At 36.8% G+C, this 19,064-nt stretch overlaps 1 protein-coding gene across 8 annotated transcripts in view; it reads right to left on the bottom strand.

The window, feature by feature from the left end:
• EXOC6 (exocyst complex component 6) overlaps positions 1-19,064 on the bottom strand; it is a 194,949-nt gene that overhangs the window by 23,771 nt on the left and 152,114 nt on the right. For 7 of the 8 annotated variants that reach the window (XM_033404896.2, XM_004279403.2, XM_033404898.2 and 4 more), the window contains one exon: positions 12,163-12,236. In XM_033404896.2, coding sequence (XP_033260787.1) covers positions 12,163-12,236 — 74 coding nt within the window. Of the gene's footprint in view, positions 1-9,561; positions 9,636-12,162; positions 12,237-19,064 lie in introns of all 8 variants that reach the window. The other variant, XM_033404899.2, reaches the window with a different exon arrangement.

Genomic DNA, 19,064 nt, shown 5'->3' with positions numbered 1-19,064 from the left:
CTGTATCAGCAGCACTTAAAAGAGTGCCCAGAGCAGGTGCTCAAATATTTGTTTAATAAATAAAGACATCTCTGGAAATGGGACAGCTCTTTGTGATCTGGCTTCATCTGGACAGCTTTCCGTTTCCCTAGAGCAGTGATGGTGAGATAACTGTTGTTAGGTCATATATGATGCCTTTGTGAATCTATTAAAACATTGGACCTTCTTCTCGGAAATATGCACATATAGACAAAATTTTGCATAAGCCTCCTAAAACCAACCTGTGATCCCCAGGTTAGAACCCCTGATCTAAAGGCACATAAGGACCTTTATGCAATGCAATCTATGTTATAACCAATTCCTGCTCGTGGAGTTGAACGCTGAAGGAAAAAAAAAACAGTAAAAAGCTACAAATCATTCCTAACAGATTTCTCTACGAAGTGGTAGAATATCGGAGAAGTCAAATGAGCAATAGTCACAGCTAATAGCTGCTTAGTCTCCTCATGTAGCATATGGTACTGAGAAGCCCAGATTTGGGATTTATCATGAAAGAAAATGACATGTATGTTGATGACATATATAAATAAGAAAACAGATCTGAAGTAGTTTTATGGGTTGCCTTTTTTAAAAATGGCATATACTATACTCCTGTTCCAACTATATGAGATCATATTGGATCAGGATATGGATAGTCAAATTCCAAAAATTGATAAAGTTAAAAAAAAAAAAACTAAAAAGAATTGGCTTAATATTCAGAATGGTCCATTGACTCTTCTGGGACACAGAGAATCTTCCCTGGGTGCCATTAATAAAAAGATGCATGTATTGGGTCACAAAATGACTTTTAAAAAATATATTCTTTAAATTATGTCAGATCAAAGAAGTGATGGAAGGTAAAAGAGGTTTTTTAGGTGTACAGCTCCTCCTTTGCCTGCTACGGAGGACTTGGTGACAGGTAAAAGAGGCAAACTGAACAAAGCAGCTTTTGTTCCCCTACCCCTTCTCTTTTTGTATCTGAAGGTGCTTACAGCTAAGTTAATGTGTAAAGTAAACCATCTAGGCAAAAAATTTCTGTAAGTTCTAAAGGACTTTGAAGTTTTTTCATCATGTTTTTAGTACCACTAAGTAGTAATACTATCTTCTTTGTGACGTTTTGGCTTTGTTTTAAGATTCTTATTTTGGAAGGTATTAGGTTTTCTGTCTTAAGGAAAGGTACAGTTATCTCGAAAAAAGTCACTTCAAATGTATTTAATACTAGGAGATGCTCTTTATAACAAACAAAATATAGAACGTACTTTGATTATTTTATCAAAATATCTGTTTCAAAATTTTCCCATCTCATTTACAGTGTATTAGTAAGGGGGAGGGGGGGAAGTAGCAAATATATTCTTTATTTCTCTCCAAGTATGCATACTGTGGCTCAATAACAATAGCCTTGATGATTCACTAAGGAATCTGACAACTGTTAGGATCTGAACTCCATATGAGCTGGTATTTTAATTTCCCCCTTTAATCTCTTCATTCTTCACAAGCAATCCTGTGTTACTGTCTCATGCTTCTTAAAAACAAGTTATTCTGTATGACTGACTGACTGGTTTACTGAATCTAAGCAGCATTAATCCTCTAGTAATTACCATCCTTCATAAAATCGTCTGAATGTTTTAAAAAAGAGGAAGTTCAACAAATTATTTTTGAAAACTTTCTACTATTTTCATCACTTTTGTATTATTTGTATTTTAATATTTAAATTTCATCTATCTACTGAAAGGCTTATCTTTTTGCTTTCAGAGCCCTATGTTTTAACCAGAACATAGTTCTAGGAATCCACAGAGTAACGCAGTGCAATAGTGGTCCACATGATTCAGTGTTTGCAAACTGTGTGCCACAGAACACTGATTTGCAGGATAGTAAGAGATTCTTTTTTGAAAAGTATTTAGTACTCAAACAGGTTTGGGGGGAAAAAGGGGATACACCTCTATTATAGGACTTCTCAAAGCCTTCAATGTGCCAATGAAATTGTGAATTTACAAGAGAGGAACACAATATTCAGGATTTCCTAAAATTATTTGTCTATAATTTACTTTCTTCATGTGCCAATGAAATTGTGAATTTACAAGAGAGGAACACAATATTCAGGATTTCCTAAAATTATTTGTCTATAATTTACTTTCTTCATGACTCACTGTTCCAAATAACAGAAGTTTAGGACATGGTGCTTTATTTAAGTTCTGCTCTATATTTAGTCATTGCTGATCACTCAATTAAGGCATATAGTGCCTTTGTCTAAATTCCTATAATTCCCCTGTTCAAAATATTTCTTCATCCATAGAAGAACAGTTGGGTTTGGAGCAATGACAACATTTCTTAGAAATAACACATTATTATTTTAGTATCCCTAATGATCACCAAGGTAAATCAAGAAATGTTTGTAATGCTTACACGTTTACTTGAGAAGGCAAAGAAATGTGTCATGTATTTTTAGAAATACTCCCACCAAAAATAACGGAAATAAAATTTTTTTTACTGCTTTTAAAGTATGTTTCTTTACATGGAACATTAACTTACATGTAATATCCCAATTCCAAATAAGGTGTTTCTGTACACCAAAAATATGTTTGAATATAGCTGAATAATTTGCATTCACTTATTCAACATTTATTGATTGTTTACTATGTGCCAGGAATAGGGTTAAGTAATACATGTATGGTAGTGAACAAAAAAGGCATGATTCTTGTCTTCATGGGCTTGTAGCTTAGCTTTTTTCTTTTATGTTACCTGAATTGTTATGAATACTTGCTCTAGAATTGCTTTATTTTTAAAAATACCTTTGATGTGGTGGGGGTATAGTTAGGCTGCTATTTTAAAACCTCAACTTGATAACTAATTTGCTAATGGGGAATGGCATGAATCATGAAATATAAGCATACAGTTAGCTAGGGGACAACAGAAAGCATTTTACTTGTATATTAGAAGCACATATCATTTATATTTCAAAGTCTTGTGTTTTATAACTATTTTACATTAAAATGCTATGAGAGGGACTTCCCTGGTGGTGCAGTGGTTAAGAATCCGCCTCCCAATGCAGGGGAGATGGGTTCAAGCCCTGGTCCAGGAAGATCCCACATGCTGCGGAGCAACAAGCCCGTGCGCCACAACTACTGAGCCTGCGCTCTAGAGCCCGCGAGCACAACTGTTGAGCCCGTGTGCCAAAACTACTGAAGCCCACACGTCTAGAGCCCGTGCTCCGCAGCCAGAGAAGCCACCGCAATGAGAAACCCGCACACCGCAACGAAGAGTAGCCCCCCACAACTAGAGAAAGCCCACGTGCTCCAACGAAGACCCAACGCAGCCAAAAATAAAAATAAATAAATTTATTTTAAAAAATGCTATGACAGCCAATTCTTTTCAAAAAATGGTGCTGGGTCAATTGCGTAACCATGTGGAACAAAATCAATCTTGAACCTTACACCCCATACCATGCACAAAAATCAATTCCAGATGGATTGTAAACCTAAATATGAACGGTAAAACAATAAAACTTTTAGAAAAAAACATTTACAATTTCAGGGGAAGGCAAAGACTTCTTAAACTGGACATTAAAAAGAACTAATCATGAAGGAAAAAATGATAAATTGGATTTCATCAAAATTATGAGCTTTTATTCATCAAAAGCCACCACTAAGAGTGAACAGACCAGCCACAGAGCAGGAGAAGATACTTGCAATACACACATTTGACAAAGGAAGGACTCATATTCAGAATATACAAAGAACTTCTGGAAATCATTAAGCAGACAATCCAATAGAAAAAAATGACAAAAAACCTGAAAAGTTTACTCACAAAGGAGGATATTCAAATAGACAATAAATAAATGAAAAGGAGTTCAATTTTATAAGTCATCAAGGAAACGCAGATTAAAACCACAATGTAAAACTATTGTATACTCCCTGGAATGGCTGAAAAGGAAGAGACAACTAATATCAAGTGATACCAAGGATGCAGAGCAACAAGAACTCTTCTACACTGCTGGCTGAAGTACGAACTAATATTCTTGCTTTGGAAAACTGCTTCACAGTGTCTATTCAAACTGATCATATACCTACCCCCCTGACTCAGCAATTCCACTCCTAGGTAAATACCTCAACAAAAATGGGTCTGTTCACCAAAAGACATGCAAAAGAATGTCATGTTAGTTCAATCTGTAACAATAAAACTGGAGTCAATTCATATGTCCATCAATAGTAGAATGTATAAATTATGGTATATATATATAATGGTAGACTACACAGCAAAGGGAATGAATGAACCATAGCTACATGTAACAACATAGATAAATTTCACAAACATAATATTGAGCAAAAGAAGGCAGAACCAAAAAGTTAATATTGGGGTCAGGGGTGGTGGTGGTAGGTTGAACTGGGAGATTGGGATTGACATATATACAGTAATATGTATAAAATAGATAACTAATAATAACATGCTGTATAAAAAATAAATAAAATTAAATTTAAAAAAGAAAGTTAATACTGCATGATTCCATGTATACAAAGTTCAAAATCAGACAAAATTTATCTGTGGTGTTAGAAGTAACAATAGTTGCTATCCTTTGAGAGGGAGAAGTGCAGTAAGGGGTAGGGGTCTCTTTTGAGGTACTTACTGGTCAAGTTCTTTTTCTTGATCTGTGTGTTACAGAGATGTATTTACTTTGTCAAAAATCAGCAATAGTATGATTTGCCTGAATGTATGTTATATTTCAATAAAACATTTATTTGAAAAGTGCTATGAGATCCATATATATTTTGCACAATTCGAATTCTCTCTCAAATTCTCTAAATATAGTTCAGAGGAATGATCACTCCTCTTTTCCCTATTTTGCCTGAAATAAAATACTTGAAAATGGAATCTAATCGTAGATAGAGAAAGAAAAATTGTAATTTTTATGGCACAGGGTTGTAACAGGCAGAAGAAAATGGTATAGAAAAAGAAAATGGCTCATATGTAAGCTAATAAGAACCACATATGTGATTTGCACTACAAAGGCATACCTCTCTAAGGCTTTAGACTATATATTCCCAGATTTTTTTTTTTTTTTTTTTTTTGCCGTGCAGCATATGGGATCTTAGTTGCCCAACCAGGGATCGAACCTGCAACCCCTGCAGTGGAAGTGAGGACTCTTAACCACTGGTCCGCCACGGAGGTTCCCTATTCCCAGATTTTTAAAAGGCTCTTCATAGGACAAGGTATCCGATCACTCACTACCTCTGTAGTTCTCTCTTACGTGCTCTCCAATTTGTGAGCGTCCATACCATCATGCACAGTCTTAACAGCCCAAAGCACAGCGGTCTAATAACCCAAATACCACACTCTGATTAGCGTAGTCTAAGAATTCCCAGCACGCTGTTGGTTCATTTGGAGTTAACTAAAATGACCAGGTCTTTTTCATAATATAAGTCAGATTTCCTACATCCTGTATTTTTAAAAATTTAATTAAAAAAATTAAATACAGCACTTAATATTTTTCTTGCTAAATTTAACTTTTTTGGCTTTGGCTTATCACTCAAGATTACTGAGAGCACTTTGATTTCGTCTTCTATCATCTTAGGTAACTCTTCTAGCTTTGTGTAATCTATACAAATAATTCATATTTCTTCTATGTATTTATCCAAGTCATCATTTAAAAAATATGTTGATCCCAAACTGTCCAAGACAGACATCTAGAGGGTGCTGCCAGAATCTTGACTTAAAGCAGTATTTCCCAAAGTATATTTCATGTAATACAAGCCAAAATTAGTAAGGGATGTGTTCTGTGATGAGTTTAGGTTTACTGCACCATTTCTCAGTCCTTACAATTCTAATGCACATGGTAAGTCTCTAAGAGGGGATTCGAGTACAAAGTGTTTCCCAAACTTAGCTGACTTGGAATCTTTTTTAAAGAAATCTTTTCTCATCTTGAGAAATCAGTGTTCCTGGAAAGACACTTCAGGAAAATATACGGTGAAAAGATACATCAGCCAACATTCTTTAGGGAAGAAACTGTTTTATTAGCTTCAAACCTACTTAATTGTATTATCATCCAATCTACCTCAACCTCTCCATATTGTCTGAAGGATTATCAAGATATTGTCAAGTGCTGCAATAATATCTTGCCAGTCTAACTTATCACAAAGTGAAATAGGACCAGGTAAAGAGGATTTAGTATTAGGATTATTAGTGAGCCATGGATGCTCAGTCTACTGTGAGAAATATGTTCAATAAGAAGCTATCAAAGTGAGAGATACATTTTTAAAGTTTCCTGCTAAATTGGCTACATTTTTAGAGTTTTGGTGATTAAAAACTAATCTTCAGTGGACTTTCCTGGTGGTGCAGTGGTTAAGAATCCGCCTGCCAATGGAGAGGACACGCGTTTCATCCCTGGTCCGGGAAGATACCACATGCTGTGGAGCAGCTGAGCCTGTGTACCACAACCACTGAGCCTGTGCTCTAGAGCCCGAGAGCCACAACTACTGAAGCCCGCCGGCCCTGGAGCCCATGCTCCGCAGCGGGAGAAGCTACCACGGAGAGAAGCTTGCGCACTGCAACAAAGAGTAGCCCCTGCTCACCGCAGCTAGAGAAGGCCCGCGCACAGCAGTGAAGACCCAATGCAGCCAGAAATAAATAAAATTTAAAAAACAAAAACAAAAAAACCTAATCTTTAGTTTCCTGGGAAATTCAGTTATATGGGACACCTCACTTTCCAGTGATATTTACTGAAATCTTGCTATGTATTAAGAACGAGTTATTTTAAAAAGTATCACTGAATACTATACATTATACAAAGAGTCTTATAATAAAAACAGTTTAAAAATTTTAAGGTTTTCATACATTGTCAAAAGAATTTTACATATTTTAAAATTCTTTTGAAATCCATTTGAAAGATTACATTTAACAAAAGAGATGGTCTTTGTAAAAGAAAACAGATGCAAGTAAGTATACCAAAGTCCTTCACCAATTAGCGACTTCATTTCAGAACTGGGGGTAGAAGGATGGTAGGCTTTACTTATAAAACATGTATACACAGACAAATCATGTTCAAACGGCACGTTTAAAATTGAGTGAAGTAGTATGCTCACATAATGCAGTACCAGTACTGCTAATCCTCCACATTGTCTATTGGGGCAGTAGGTCTTAAAATGTTGTTGAGATAACTGGCTTCCATTAGCAAGCATGTGATTGGCAGGATGATAAAGTCTTTTCACTCACAGGTCAGCTATTTCCTTTTCTTTAGAAGAGGGCAATTCTGATGATCCATCTTTTAGCTACAGTCTCTCATTGAGTCCCAATTCTCTTGCCTTCAGCTTTGATATGGTTCTAACTTTCCTCTTGTATCAGCTCATACTTGTCATCAACTCCTCTATTCAGAACAGCAAATATCAGGAGTTTGACCTCAGGGCAAAGTCCGGGTGGGCAGGTAAAATTTGACCACTAGACCTACTTCCTAATCTTTCATACCCAGCAATTCATGAAGCAGTATCAAATTCAAACTAAAAAACAGAAGCATGACCCCTTATAAGTACTATGAAAAGGGCTTTTTTGCCTTTCTAAGTATACTTGAAAAGAACTGTCAGCTGCCCTATTAAGACAGAAATGGATCACAGACCAGGGAAAAAAAAAAAGGAAAAGTGCAGAAATTCAACTGAAATGTAAATAAAAGTGTTAGCACCCTCTTTATGTTTGGTGATATACTGCTTCACATAAAAGTGTTAAAATAATATGCTGCTATGAAATATCTTTATGAAGTCAGGAACATAAAAACACTACTGAAACTTAAGGTATCCTTATTTAAATAATCACTGATACTGATAAAAAACATTACATCACCTCATATGAGATTAAAGTTTTCAAAATGAATTTTATTTTTGGCCAATTCCCATACTTGGCATTTCACCACTAAACTGTTTGTAAGTTAATTTGAAAAACAAATATAGATAAAAAATAACTATCATTATCAAATTATTAAATCCAGGCCTCTCAAATCATAAAATTCAAGTTATATCACAGTGGTCCAGTAGCTGAAGACAAGAATTAGTTGCATCGGGACTTCCCTAGTGGCGCAGTGGCTAAGAATCCACCTGCCAATGCAGGGGACACAGGTTTGAGCCCTGGTCCGGGAAGATCCCACATGCCGCAGAGCAACTAAGCCCATATGCCACAACTACTGAGCCTATGCGCTAGAGTCCACGAGCCACAACTACTGAGCCCACGTGCCACAACTACTGAGCCCACGTGCCACAACTACTGAAGCCTGTGCACCTAGAGACCATGCTCCACAGCAAGAGAAGCCACTGCAATGAGAAGCCCGTGCACTGTAACAAAGAGTAGCCCCTGCTCACTGCAACTACAGAAAGCCCACGCACAGCAACAAAGACCCAACGCAGCCAAAAATAAATAAATTAATTTTTTAAAAAAAGAATTAGTTGCATCTTCTTGTTTGTTTATTTATTATTTTTGGCTGTGTTGGGTCTTCACTGCTGCACGCGGGCTTCAGTAGTTGTGGCTCGTGGGCTCCAGAGCGCAGGCTCGGTAGTTGTGGCACATGGGCTTAGTTGCTCTGTGGCATGTGAGATCTTCCTGAACCAGGGCTCAAACCCGTGTCCCCTGCACTGGCAGGCAGGTTCTTAACCACTGAGCCACCAGGGAAGTCCCTCTTCTTGTTTTAGAATACAAAAGTACAAGAAGATAGCATAATTAAATTTTAACATTAATAATCAGAGAAAATAATTTAAGCCTCTGTTAAGACTAGAAAAATTAATATGTCAAAAATTAGCTCATCAAAATTTTCTATCCACTACTCACTTCCACTGCATACTAACTACCATACTTTAAAACTGTGTTTTATATTAACTAGTTATTTCTATATAAATCTTTTAACAGTTCTATATACTTGTCATAATAGATTTCAGAATTCTAAATGTTTCATAATAGACTTTTTTATTCACTTAAGTCTCTTAAAGAAATTACCTTGCAGTTGTTAAGTATCCGTCTGCCAATGCAGAGGACATGGGTTCGAGCCCTGGTCTGGGAATATCCCACATGCCACGGAGCCACTAAGTCCGTGCGCCACAACTACTGAGCCTCCGCTCCAGAGCCCACGAGCCACAACTACTGAGCCTGCATGCCACAACTACTGAAGCCCATGTGCCTAGAGCCCATGCTTCACAACAAGAGAAGCCACTGCAATGATAAGCCCATGTGCTGCAACGAAGAGTAGCCCCCGCTCACCGCAACTAGAGAAAGCCCGCGCGCAGCAATGAAGACCCAATGCAGCCATAAATAAATAAATAAATAAATATTTTAAAAAAGAAAAGAAATTACCCTGATGAGGAAATGTCAATCAGGACTTAATGCCTCTAAGTGCACTACTTGATAAGTAAATCAACCAAAAAGATTTGAGATGTTTATTAATATTTATAAGTCTGCCTTCATAACAATTCCCTAGTGAGCCATATGCTTGTAAAGAGGATTTCTTTGCTGTGAAATGATGATTGTGTCTGAAGGAAGAAAGTACCTAGGATCAGAGTTTTCTGCTTTGAACTAACTACCTACCTGGACAAATCAAGGAACAGAATCTTTGCCAACAGCTTTATAAATTATGTGATCCTACAGCAACATGGATGGATCTAGAGAATATCATATGAAGTGAAGTAAGTCAGAGAAAGACAAATATCATATGATATCACTCATATGTGGAATCTAATTTTCAAAAAATGATACAAATGAACTTATTTACAAAACAGAAACAGACTTACAGATATCAAAAACAAACTTATGGTTACCAAAAGGGAAACGCTGGCGGAAGGGATAAATCAGGAGCTTGAGATAAACATACACACACTACTATATACAAGACAAGATAACCAACAAGGACCTACTGTATAGCATAGGGAACTCTACTCAATATTCTGTGATAATCTATATGAGAAAAGAATCTGAAAAAGAATAAATATATTTGTATGTATAACTGAATCACTTTGCTGTACACCTGAAACTAATACAACATTGTAAATCAACTATACTCTAATAAAAAATTTTTTTAAATTATGTGATCCCATCTACAATCCTACAATGAGATTACAAGCTAGTTAACAGCATAAAAATTCATACAAAACTGAGAAAACAGCAAACAATAAATTTCAAATTTTCTGTGAACAGATTATTTGTATATAATGGGAGCTATCCTTGAATCACATATTCTTTGGACTGGAGATAATATTCATGTAAGTGGTCATAACCTAATTTGGAAATGAATATACCACCAAACCTGTTTCCACCTTGGTAAAGGACTCAGTTTTCTATATCATCTTATTAGGGGCAACAGGACAGCAACAGAGAGAACTCCTTGTAAAGAAAATGGATCTACCTTCAATAGTAAGAATACCTTCTAATAAACTGAAATGGAAGTTCAGAATCCACTTTCTTCATTTTCTACTATCTTCCCCTTAACTTAGTAAAGCTAACCATCTGTAGATCTAGGTCACTCATAATAGTGTTTCTTGTTTGGCATAATACATGAGCACCAATTGTAAACAGAATAAATATGAATACATTTTCATATGTATTTAGGTTATAAAAATATTTAGGTTATTTCATATTTATGTTATGAAAATATTTCGTAAATACGTTGTTCAGTGCTTTACAGATTATAATTGGGAGACAGAACGGCTTTTTCAATTTTCTTCTAAACTTGACTTGAAATACCAGTTATTTCCATACAACTCACTGTCTTATAAGTATTCCTAGCCAGTTTGTGGGTATTGTACTTCTCTAAAGGATTGTTAAGCTCCATAAGGATGAAACTGTCTCTTATATTACTTTTGTGTCTATTTCAACCATATCTCCTCTCTCCAAATAATCAATACTTAGCATTTCATAAATATTTATTGAACACTGGCTTGGAATTAGAAAAAGCAGCTCTGTGTTCAAACATTTATTAAAATAAGAGCTCTTTAACTGCTCACAATGGTCCTGTTCCAAACATCACTGTGGAAGAGTTCTATTCATACCAATGGTGGAGCCCCATCTCCAGTTATCTCCATCCCTCAAAGGGGATGGGACCATTAATAGACTGATATCACAGTGACTTTCTTTTAATTCCATCTCCATTTGGGTCTTCTTGCCAAGGGCAGTAGTCACGCCTGTTGTCAATCCTAGCACTCCTAAGCCCTCTAACTTGGATCTACCCCTCCTCCACACTCTTGTGCCTCTCAGCTTTATTAAGCTCCTTAATCCTATGATTAAGAAAGAAAAAGAAAAAGGAGGAGGAGGAAAGAGGAAGAAACGAATAAGAAGCAAAATTATGAGGGAGATGGAAAAAGGTAATATGAAGAAAATAAAGAAAATGACAATAGAGAAGTTAAAGAGTAAACTGAATAGAAGAAATTTAAAAATCATATTTGTTATTATACTTAGTTATGTGACTAGAAAAGAATTACATAAATGTATAATTAATTACCTTTAAAAATTAGTTTTATCCTTCTTTCTGGAAGCATATAGAAAAACTATAAAAATAACATTCTTTACACTGACAACATTTTAAGCAAGGGGTTCCTTTCTAGGTTGTAATAATTTACATTTAACTTGGGTCCTAAAACTAATGTTACACTACCAATTTTCATATACGACCATGAAATCATTAAGAAATAACTTAAGCTTCAAGTGTTATTAAACCAAAGTATAAAGTTTTTATTTATTCATGTGCTTTGCAAGTAATAACTAAATTAAATATTCACCAATAAGAATGCCCCATGAAGTTGAGACACTGAATGGGTATAGGTTCAAAAGAAGGACCAAATACAGTTATCAAAGAAGCACTTTTCTAGGGCTTCTCTGGTGGCGCAGTGGTTGAGAGTCTGCCTGCCGATGCAGGGGACATGGGTTCGTGCCCCAGTCCAGGAAGATCCCACATGCCGTGGAGCAGCTAGGCCCGTGAGCCATGGCCGCTGAAGCTGCGCGTCCGGAGCCTGTGCTCCGCAACGGGAGAGGCCACAACAGTGAGAGGCCCGCGTACCGCAAAAAAAAAAAAAAAAAAAAAAGAAGCACTTTTCTAAAGAAAAGTTTTTTCAAGGCAAACAAGCATTCCTGTAGCATTTAAAAAAAAAAGGTGAGAAGTAGAAACCAATAAATGAGAAGTACATTATTACATCTTACTTGTCTGAGGTCAATGAATGCTAGCTGCAGAGTATCCCCTTGGAATCCTGGAACGGGCTCAGAGCTGGCAAACACTATTTAAAAAAAAAAAGAATAAAAACAAGATTGCAAAATATACAAGGGTTTAACCACTAAATTAATTTCTACTCATTACAAATGTATTATAATATTTACAAGTAATCATTTCAAATGAAGACTATTTATAACCTTCAATTTTCACCACTGAGAATGTTCTCCACACCCATTACCACGAATATTTTAATAATTTTAAACTTCCAATCTGCCATTTAATTACTCTAATCCTTAATTACAATAAATTTTAAATGGTTATCCATTTAACTTTTGTAAAAGTTCAAGGGTAGTAATATACTTCAATCAAGAAAAGTTTTCTGACTCTTTTTAGCCTTAAGTGAATGATTATAGAAGCATTTTGAAACTATACCAATTGCACGGTTGTCAACATATTTCAAAACATCTGCTTTGTTACAGAATATGCTCTACACAAATCCTACTCTAGCTAACAGCGATAATAGGCAGCCATGTAAGAAGTCAGTTTTACATGCAGTTTTACATTTTACAGCAAGTAAAATGTTCAAAGTAGCAAAATGAGGATGATGTAGGAATGCCTGTTCATTTTTTTTAAATAATTTTTTTCCATAATGGAATCCCACCTCTTTAAAAACTAAGAGACATCTTAAGACAAAATAGATTTCTTAAGACAGATTTCTTAATATCTTTAGACGAAAAATATTTTGAAAGATATTTTTCAAAAACTTTTTTTTTTGGCCACACCGCATGGCTTGCAGGATCTTAGTTCCCCAACCAGGGATTTAAAGCAGGGCCACCACAGTGAAAGCGCCTATCCTAACCAATGGACCACCAGAGAATCTCTTTCAACAACTTTTTTGTACTTAAAAAAAGTTAATACTAGTAACATAGCTTTGTTTAGTTAGTTGAAGACAATCTCAATACTAGTTATTTTGAAAACAAAAGCCTTGTGGCTCATAAAAAAGGCCCTATCATTTTACACACATGCTTCTCGTAAGAATATGAACGCCTGCCACCACTCTCCCTCCCCATTAATATATGAGTTTTCTTAGAGAGTATTATGGATTTTCCATTTGTGAATTTATCTGAGCCAGTATTTTAGAAACCACTTACACTGTTAGCCTATATAGATCTTGGAATAACAAATATAATTCTTAACTTTAGTATATTCTGCGTGAAATATAGTTTAGAAAGGCTCAAAAATCAACATCTAAAAACGATAAATAGATGAAAGCCTAGCACAGCTTAATTTATTTGGCATTTTTGGAGGATGAAGAATTCAAATTAAGTTTTTTTTGTTGATGTTGTTTTTAAGTTAATTATAATTTTTGCTTTAAGCATCAAAACTTTTTTTCATCGTAAGCATTTTTTGATAAAATTTTAAACTGCATCATAATACTTTCCCTATCTTTTTTTTTTTTTTTTTTTTTGCAGTACGCGGGCCTCTCACTGTTGTGGCCTCTCCCGTTGAGGAGCACAGGCTCCGGACGCGCAGGCTCAGCGGCCATGGCTCACAGGCCTAGCCGCTCTGCGGCATGTGGGATCTCCCCAGACCGGGGCACGAACCCGTGTCCCCTGCATCGGCAGGCGGACTCTCAACCACTGTGTCCCCAGGGAAGCCCTCCCTATCTTTTTTTTTTTAGAATACTGAACACTATATAAACGTTTCTTAATTCTCTTCATTGATAACCATTAAGAACACTTTTTATTCTATACAATAAATTCCCAGGGCTGCTACGGTATTAACAGCTGTTTTCTATTATATTAAATAGCTCAGAATGCTGTGTTGTTTGAGTTCTTGTGTCTATCTTTAATAATTTTTCTGCCTTCTCTCTTACAGTTTTAACATAAATTCTTACTCCCTCCTCTCTCACTCATCTCTTATTATGTTATCTTTAATCTTCTTGAGCAGGTAGGTAAGCTAATCAATTACTAGAATAGTATCTAAAGTAAGAGCAAATACAGCCTGAGCATGGGCCTCTCCCACAAGTAGGTGAATGAGTTTATATATGCCTTTGAGTAAATGTACCTTTCAGTTACTCAGTTACACCATTTCCCTCCTTACTTCTTGGTTCTCTGCTGGGTACTAAGTAGCTATGGCCATTAGATAGGTGACTACATTCACCTTTCTCAGGCCCCCTATTTCCAGAAAACTAAGATTCATTCAAGCAAATCTAACCATATTTTTCATTGTTTACTATAATTTACTCACATCACTGTCTTTTCATACAATGAAAAGTAGAATACTTTCATACTGTGGCAACTCCATCACCCCCTACCATTGCCCAGATAATTGAATTGCCTCTTTTTAGTAACATGAGATCTTAATTGAAAAATAACAAGCAAAATTCTAATAGCTTATTAAAAGTAAAGATTTTTTTTTTAATCTAAAAAGTACTTTTCTTAAGACCATCCAGCATATCATTGGCTTTCGTGGCAAGTCTCAGGCTACTGTTTCCAAGTAACAATTAACTATGAATTCCTTAATGGTCTCTAATCAAGGCTGTATATGTTAGCTCAGCTTCTACCATCACCACATATACATACACACATAAAGACTTCCTATAATACAGAGAGACTTACTTTATATATCAGGCATAAAAATCAACTCAATTTCAATTATACTTCGATTATTATGCACTTAATCTTCCAGAATTTTTCTACACTGAAAATAATCTGTCATTTTTCTTCTCTCTCAGTTCCTATTTAAGATACTATAGTTTAATAAGCCCCATTGCTTGGCATTAATCCAAAGAGCTTAGAGTCAAAATTATAATAGTACCATAAATTTATATAGCACTTTATAGCTTACAAAGCACTTTCTCACATGCCATCTTCTTTAATCATCATAATAATTTATCTTAGTAAACAGGGTATGCAGATGATGGATCACAAAATCTTGCAGCTAGAAAGAGACACCCCCCTTTGAAATATCTCCAACAGTCCTCTGAAGGCTCCGTTTAAAACTCACCAAGTTCTTCATTTTATAGGGCAGAAAAATTAAAATTGAAGTGATTTGCCCAGATCACATAGCTAATTTAGATTTCCTGACATTCAATTCATTGATCCAGAATCTGATTAAGTATTCAGCCTCTCATCTTTTATGCCATCTCTTCTAAGAACCTAACCAATATGGAAGTGAAATTCACTAGTTTATAGCTCTCAGGTCTTTTCTCAAATATTTTTTAGGGATAGGAGGCTTCATATTTTTTCCTTTACTTCTTTAAAACTCAAATGCAGTCAATCCTGTTGGTTTTATCCTCTACAATATCTTCAGTCTGAATCTATCTCTACCTCAGTTCAAGCTATCATCATTTCTTGTTTGCATTACTAAAATACATTCCTATCTGGTCTCTCTGCTTCTTGTGTGCCACCTTTCCATCTACTTCTCCCAGTAAGATGTAAATGTGATTTATGCCATTTCACAGTTTAACACCTTTCAATGGTTCCCCATCACCTTCACAATAAAGCAGGACAAGTAAGATCCTTTATGACCTGGCCTTTGTCTATCTCTCTAGCCTCATCTCTTACCACATTCCTAGGGGCACCTTAAACTCCTTCCATTCCAAACCACCTGCACTTCCTTGTATATGCCACAGTCTCTTACCGAGTACCTTTGATCCTTCTGCCTGGAGCATCCTTCCTCTTCTTTTCCACTGGGTAACTCTTACTTATCCTTCCATTCAATCTACGTCTTCTGTGGAAGACTTCCATTACCCTGCAGCCTGGGTTAGGTCCCTCCTCTGTGATCTCCCTGCAACTTCTGTACACAGCCTAACTATACTACCCATTTTGCTATCTTATAATTGTTTATCTGTCTGGGTTTTCCCACCAGACCATGAACTCCCTGAGGGTAGGAAATATACTTCCATTTTTATATCCTGATCACCTAGTATACATAATGAGTAGGCAATAAAAGTTTCTTAAGTGAATGAAGGAAAATTGAACAAATGAACAAATAAATTCTAAGGGGATGCCATCCAATCCTGGTAATTGATACGTTCTCTAGCTTATTGATTAGATCTAGAATGATGTTGTCCAACAGAACTTTCTCCAGTAATAGAAATGTTCTATATCTGAGCTGAACTGAATTCTTAGTTTTATTTAATTTTAATTGAATAGTCGCATATGACTACTAGACAGTGTAAATCTAGAACATTCTGTGCATATTTAGTGTATTTATTTCAAAATAACTGAGTGTGGGTAAGAATACTCCAAATGTTTCCTTCAGCCGAAACTAAATTGTGAGTTCTTCCACTAAACACGAAGCTCACAGGAAATAGAGATTTTTTTTTTTAACCTTTATATACTCTGTGCCTGGTGTACAAGAGATACTCAGTAAATGCGTTGAATGAATAAATAATAATACAAATAATTCATTTATACTAATATGGTCCCAATAATTCTAGAGGTAGATTTCAATCTGAACTTTTTAAAGAATTGATGACTGATTTTTGGAATAGCCTTAAGTTTGTCTTCAGATTCCTTCTTGGCTCAAGCAGATTCTCAATTTTATATGATTTGTCATATTTTGGGGTTTCTTTGTTCTCCTCCCTTGGGCCAACTTTTTATTATTTTTATTTAATAATACCTACTTCCTAATATGATATCTTTGTCATTCAGTCATGCCATTAAGGATAGTTTTTTTGGTTTTTTTTTTTTTTTTTTTTTTGCGGTACACGGGCCTTTCACTATTGTGGCCTCTCCCATTGCGGAGCACAGGCTCCGGACGTGCAGGCTCAGCGGCCATGGCTCACGGGCCTAGCCACTCGGCGGCATGTGGGATCTTCCCGGACCGGGGCACGAACCTGTGTCCCCTGCATCGGCAGGCGGACTCTCAACCACTGCACCACCAGGGAAGCCCAAGGATAGTTTTTAAAAACACACATTGATCTTGGTCTTTCAATAAGATATTTAAAAATAGTTTCCAGGGCTTCCCTGGTGGCGCAGTGGTTAAGAGTCCGCCTGCCAGTGCAGGGGACACAGGTTCGAGCCCTGGTCTGGGAAGATCCCACGTGCCGCAGAGCAGCTGGGCCCATGTCCACAACTACTGAGTCTGTGCTCTAGAGCCCGTGAGCCACAACTACTGAGCCCGTGTGCTGCAACTACTGAAGCCTGTGCCCCTAGAGTCCACACTCCACAAGAGAAGCCACCGCAATGAGAGGCCTGCATACCGGAACGAAGAGTAGACCCCGCTCGCTGCAGCTAAAAAGAAAGCCTGCGTGCAACAACGAAGACCCAGCACAGCCAAAAATAAATAAAGTTATTTAAAAAATAGTGTTAAAAATAAATAAATTTAAAAAAATTAAAATAGTTTCCAGGCTTTCTAAAGTTTTTTTCTTTTTTTTCTTAAAGAAAGTCAAAATCTTCGGGTTTTTTTCTCTTAGTGCCTCCTATTTGACTGTTTTTTTTTTTTCATAAATTTATTTTATTTTATTTTTGTCTGGATTGTGTCTTCATTGCTGTGTGCGGGCTTTCTCTAGTTGCAGTGAGCGGGGGCTACTCTTTGTTGTGGTGCGTGAGCTTCTCATTGTGGTGGCTTCTCTTGTGGAGCACGGGCTCTAGGCAAGCAAGCTTCAGTAGTTGTGGCACGGGGACTCTACAGCGTAGGCTCAGTAGTTATGGCGCATGGGCTTAGTTGCTCCGCGGCATGTGGGATCTTCCTGGACCAGGGCTCAAACCCGTGTCCCCTGCATTGGCAGGCGGATTCTTAACCACTATGCCACCAGGGAAGCCCTGACCATTTCTTTTTTAAAATAAAATAGCTTCATGATATATTCATTTCCCCTTATTTTTTGCTAGAATATGGAACTTAATAATAATGATTCCAAGTTTAAAAATACTTTATTTTAAAATAAATTATTTTATTTTATTTTATTTATTTTTGGCTGCGTTGGGTCTTCATTGCTGTGCACGGGCTTTCTCTAGTTGCGGTTAGCAGGGGCTACTCTTCGTTGTGGTGCACAGGCTTCTCATTGCAGTGGCTTCTCTTTGTTGCAGAGCATGGGCCCTAGGTGTGCGGGCTTCCGTAGTTGTAGCATACAGGCTCAGTGGTTGTGGCTCACGGGCTCTAGAGCGCAGGCTCAGTAGTTGTGGCGCATAGGTTTAGCTGCCCCGCGGCATGTGGGATCTTCCCAGACCAGGGATTGAACCCATGTCCACTGAATTGGCAGGCGGATTCTTAACCACTGAGCCACCAGGGAAGCCCTGACCATTTCTTTTTTAAAATAAAATAGCTTCATGACATATTCATTTCCTCTTATTTCTTGCTAGAATATAGAACTTAATAATAATGATTCCAAGTTTAAAAATACTCTAAAGTAACATTAGAGGTACTTCCCTGATGGCACAGTGGTCAAGAATCCGCCTGCCAATGCAGGGGACATGGGTTCGAGCCCTGGTCCAGGAAGATCCCACATGCTGCAGAACAACTAGGGCTTTGCGCCACAACTACTGAGCCTGTGCTCAAGAGCCCACGAGCCACACCTACTGAGCCCACGTGCTGCAACTACTGAAGCCTGCACACCTAGAGCCTGTGCTGCGCGACGAGAAGCCACCACAATAAGAAGCCCGTGAACCGCAACGAAGAGTAGCCCCCGCTCACTGCAACTAGAGAAAGCCCACGTGCAGCAACAGACCCAACACAGCCAAAAATATAATTAATTAATTAATTAGATTTTAAATTTAAAAAATTTAAAAATTAAAAATAAATAAAAAAACATTAGAGAGGGAGGTAGAGGGAAAGGCATCACCTTATTGGGAAGGTAAATTTTTGCTGTATCAGTTTAACTGAGAAGAAGATAAGATTGAATTAATTGAGATAAAACTGAAAGTTAAAATTAATACATACTGTA

The sequence above is a fragment of the Orcinus orca genome, chromosome 14 (assembly GCF_937001465.1).
Source record: "Orcinus orca chromosome 14, mOrcOrc1.1, whole genome shotgun sequence".
NCBI classification, from domain to species: domain Eukaryota; kingdom Metazoa; phylum Chordata; class Mammalia; order Artiodactyla; family Delphinidae; genus Orcinus; species Orcinus orca.
This window is presented reverse-complemented; position numbering and strand designations above follow the sequence as displayed.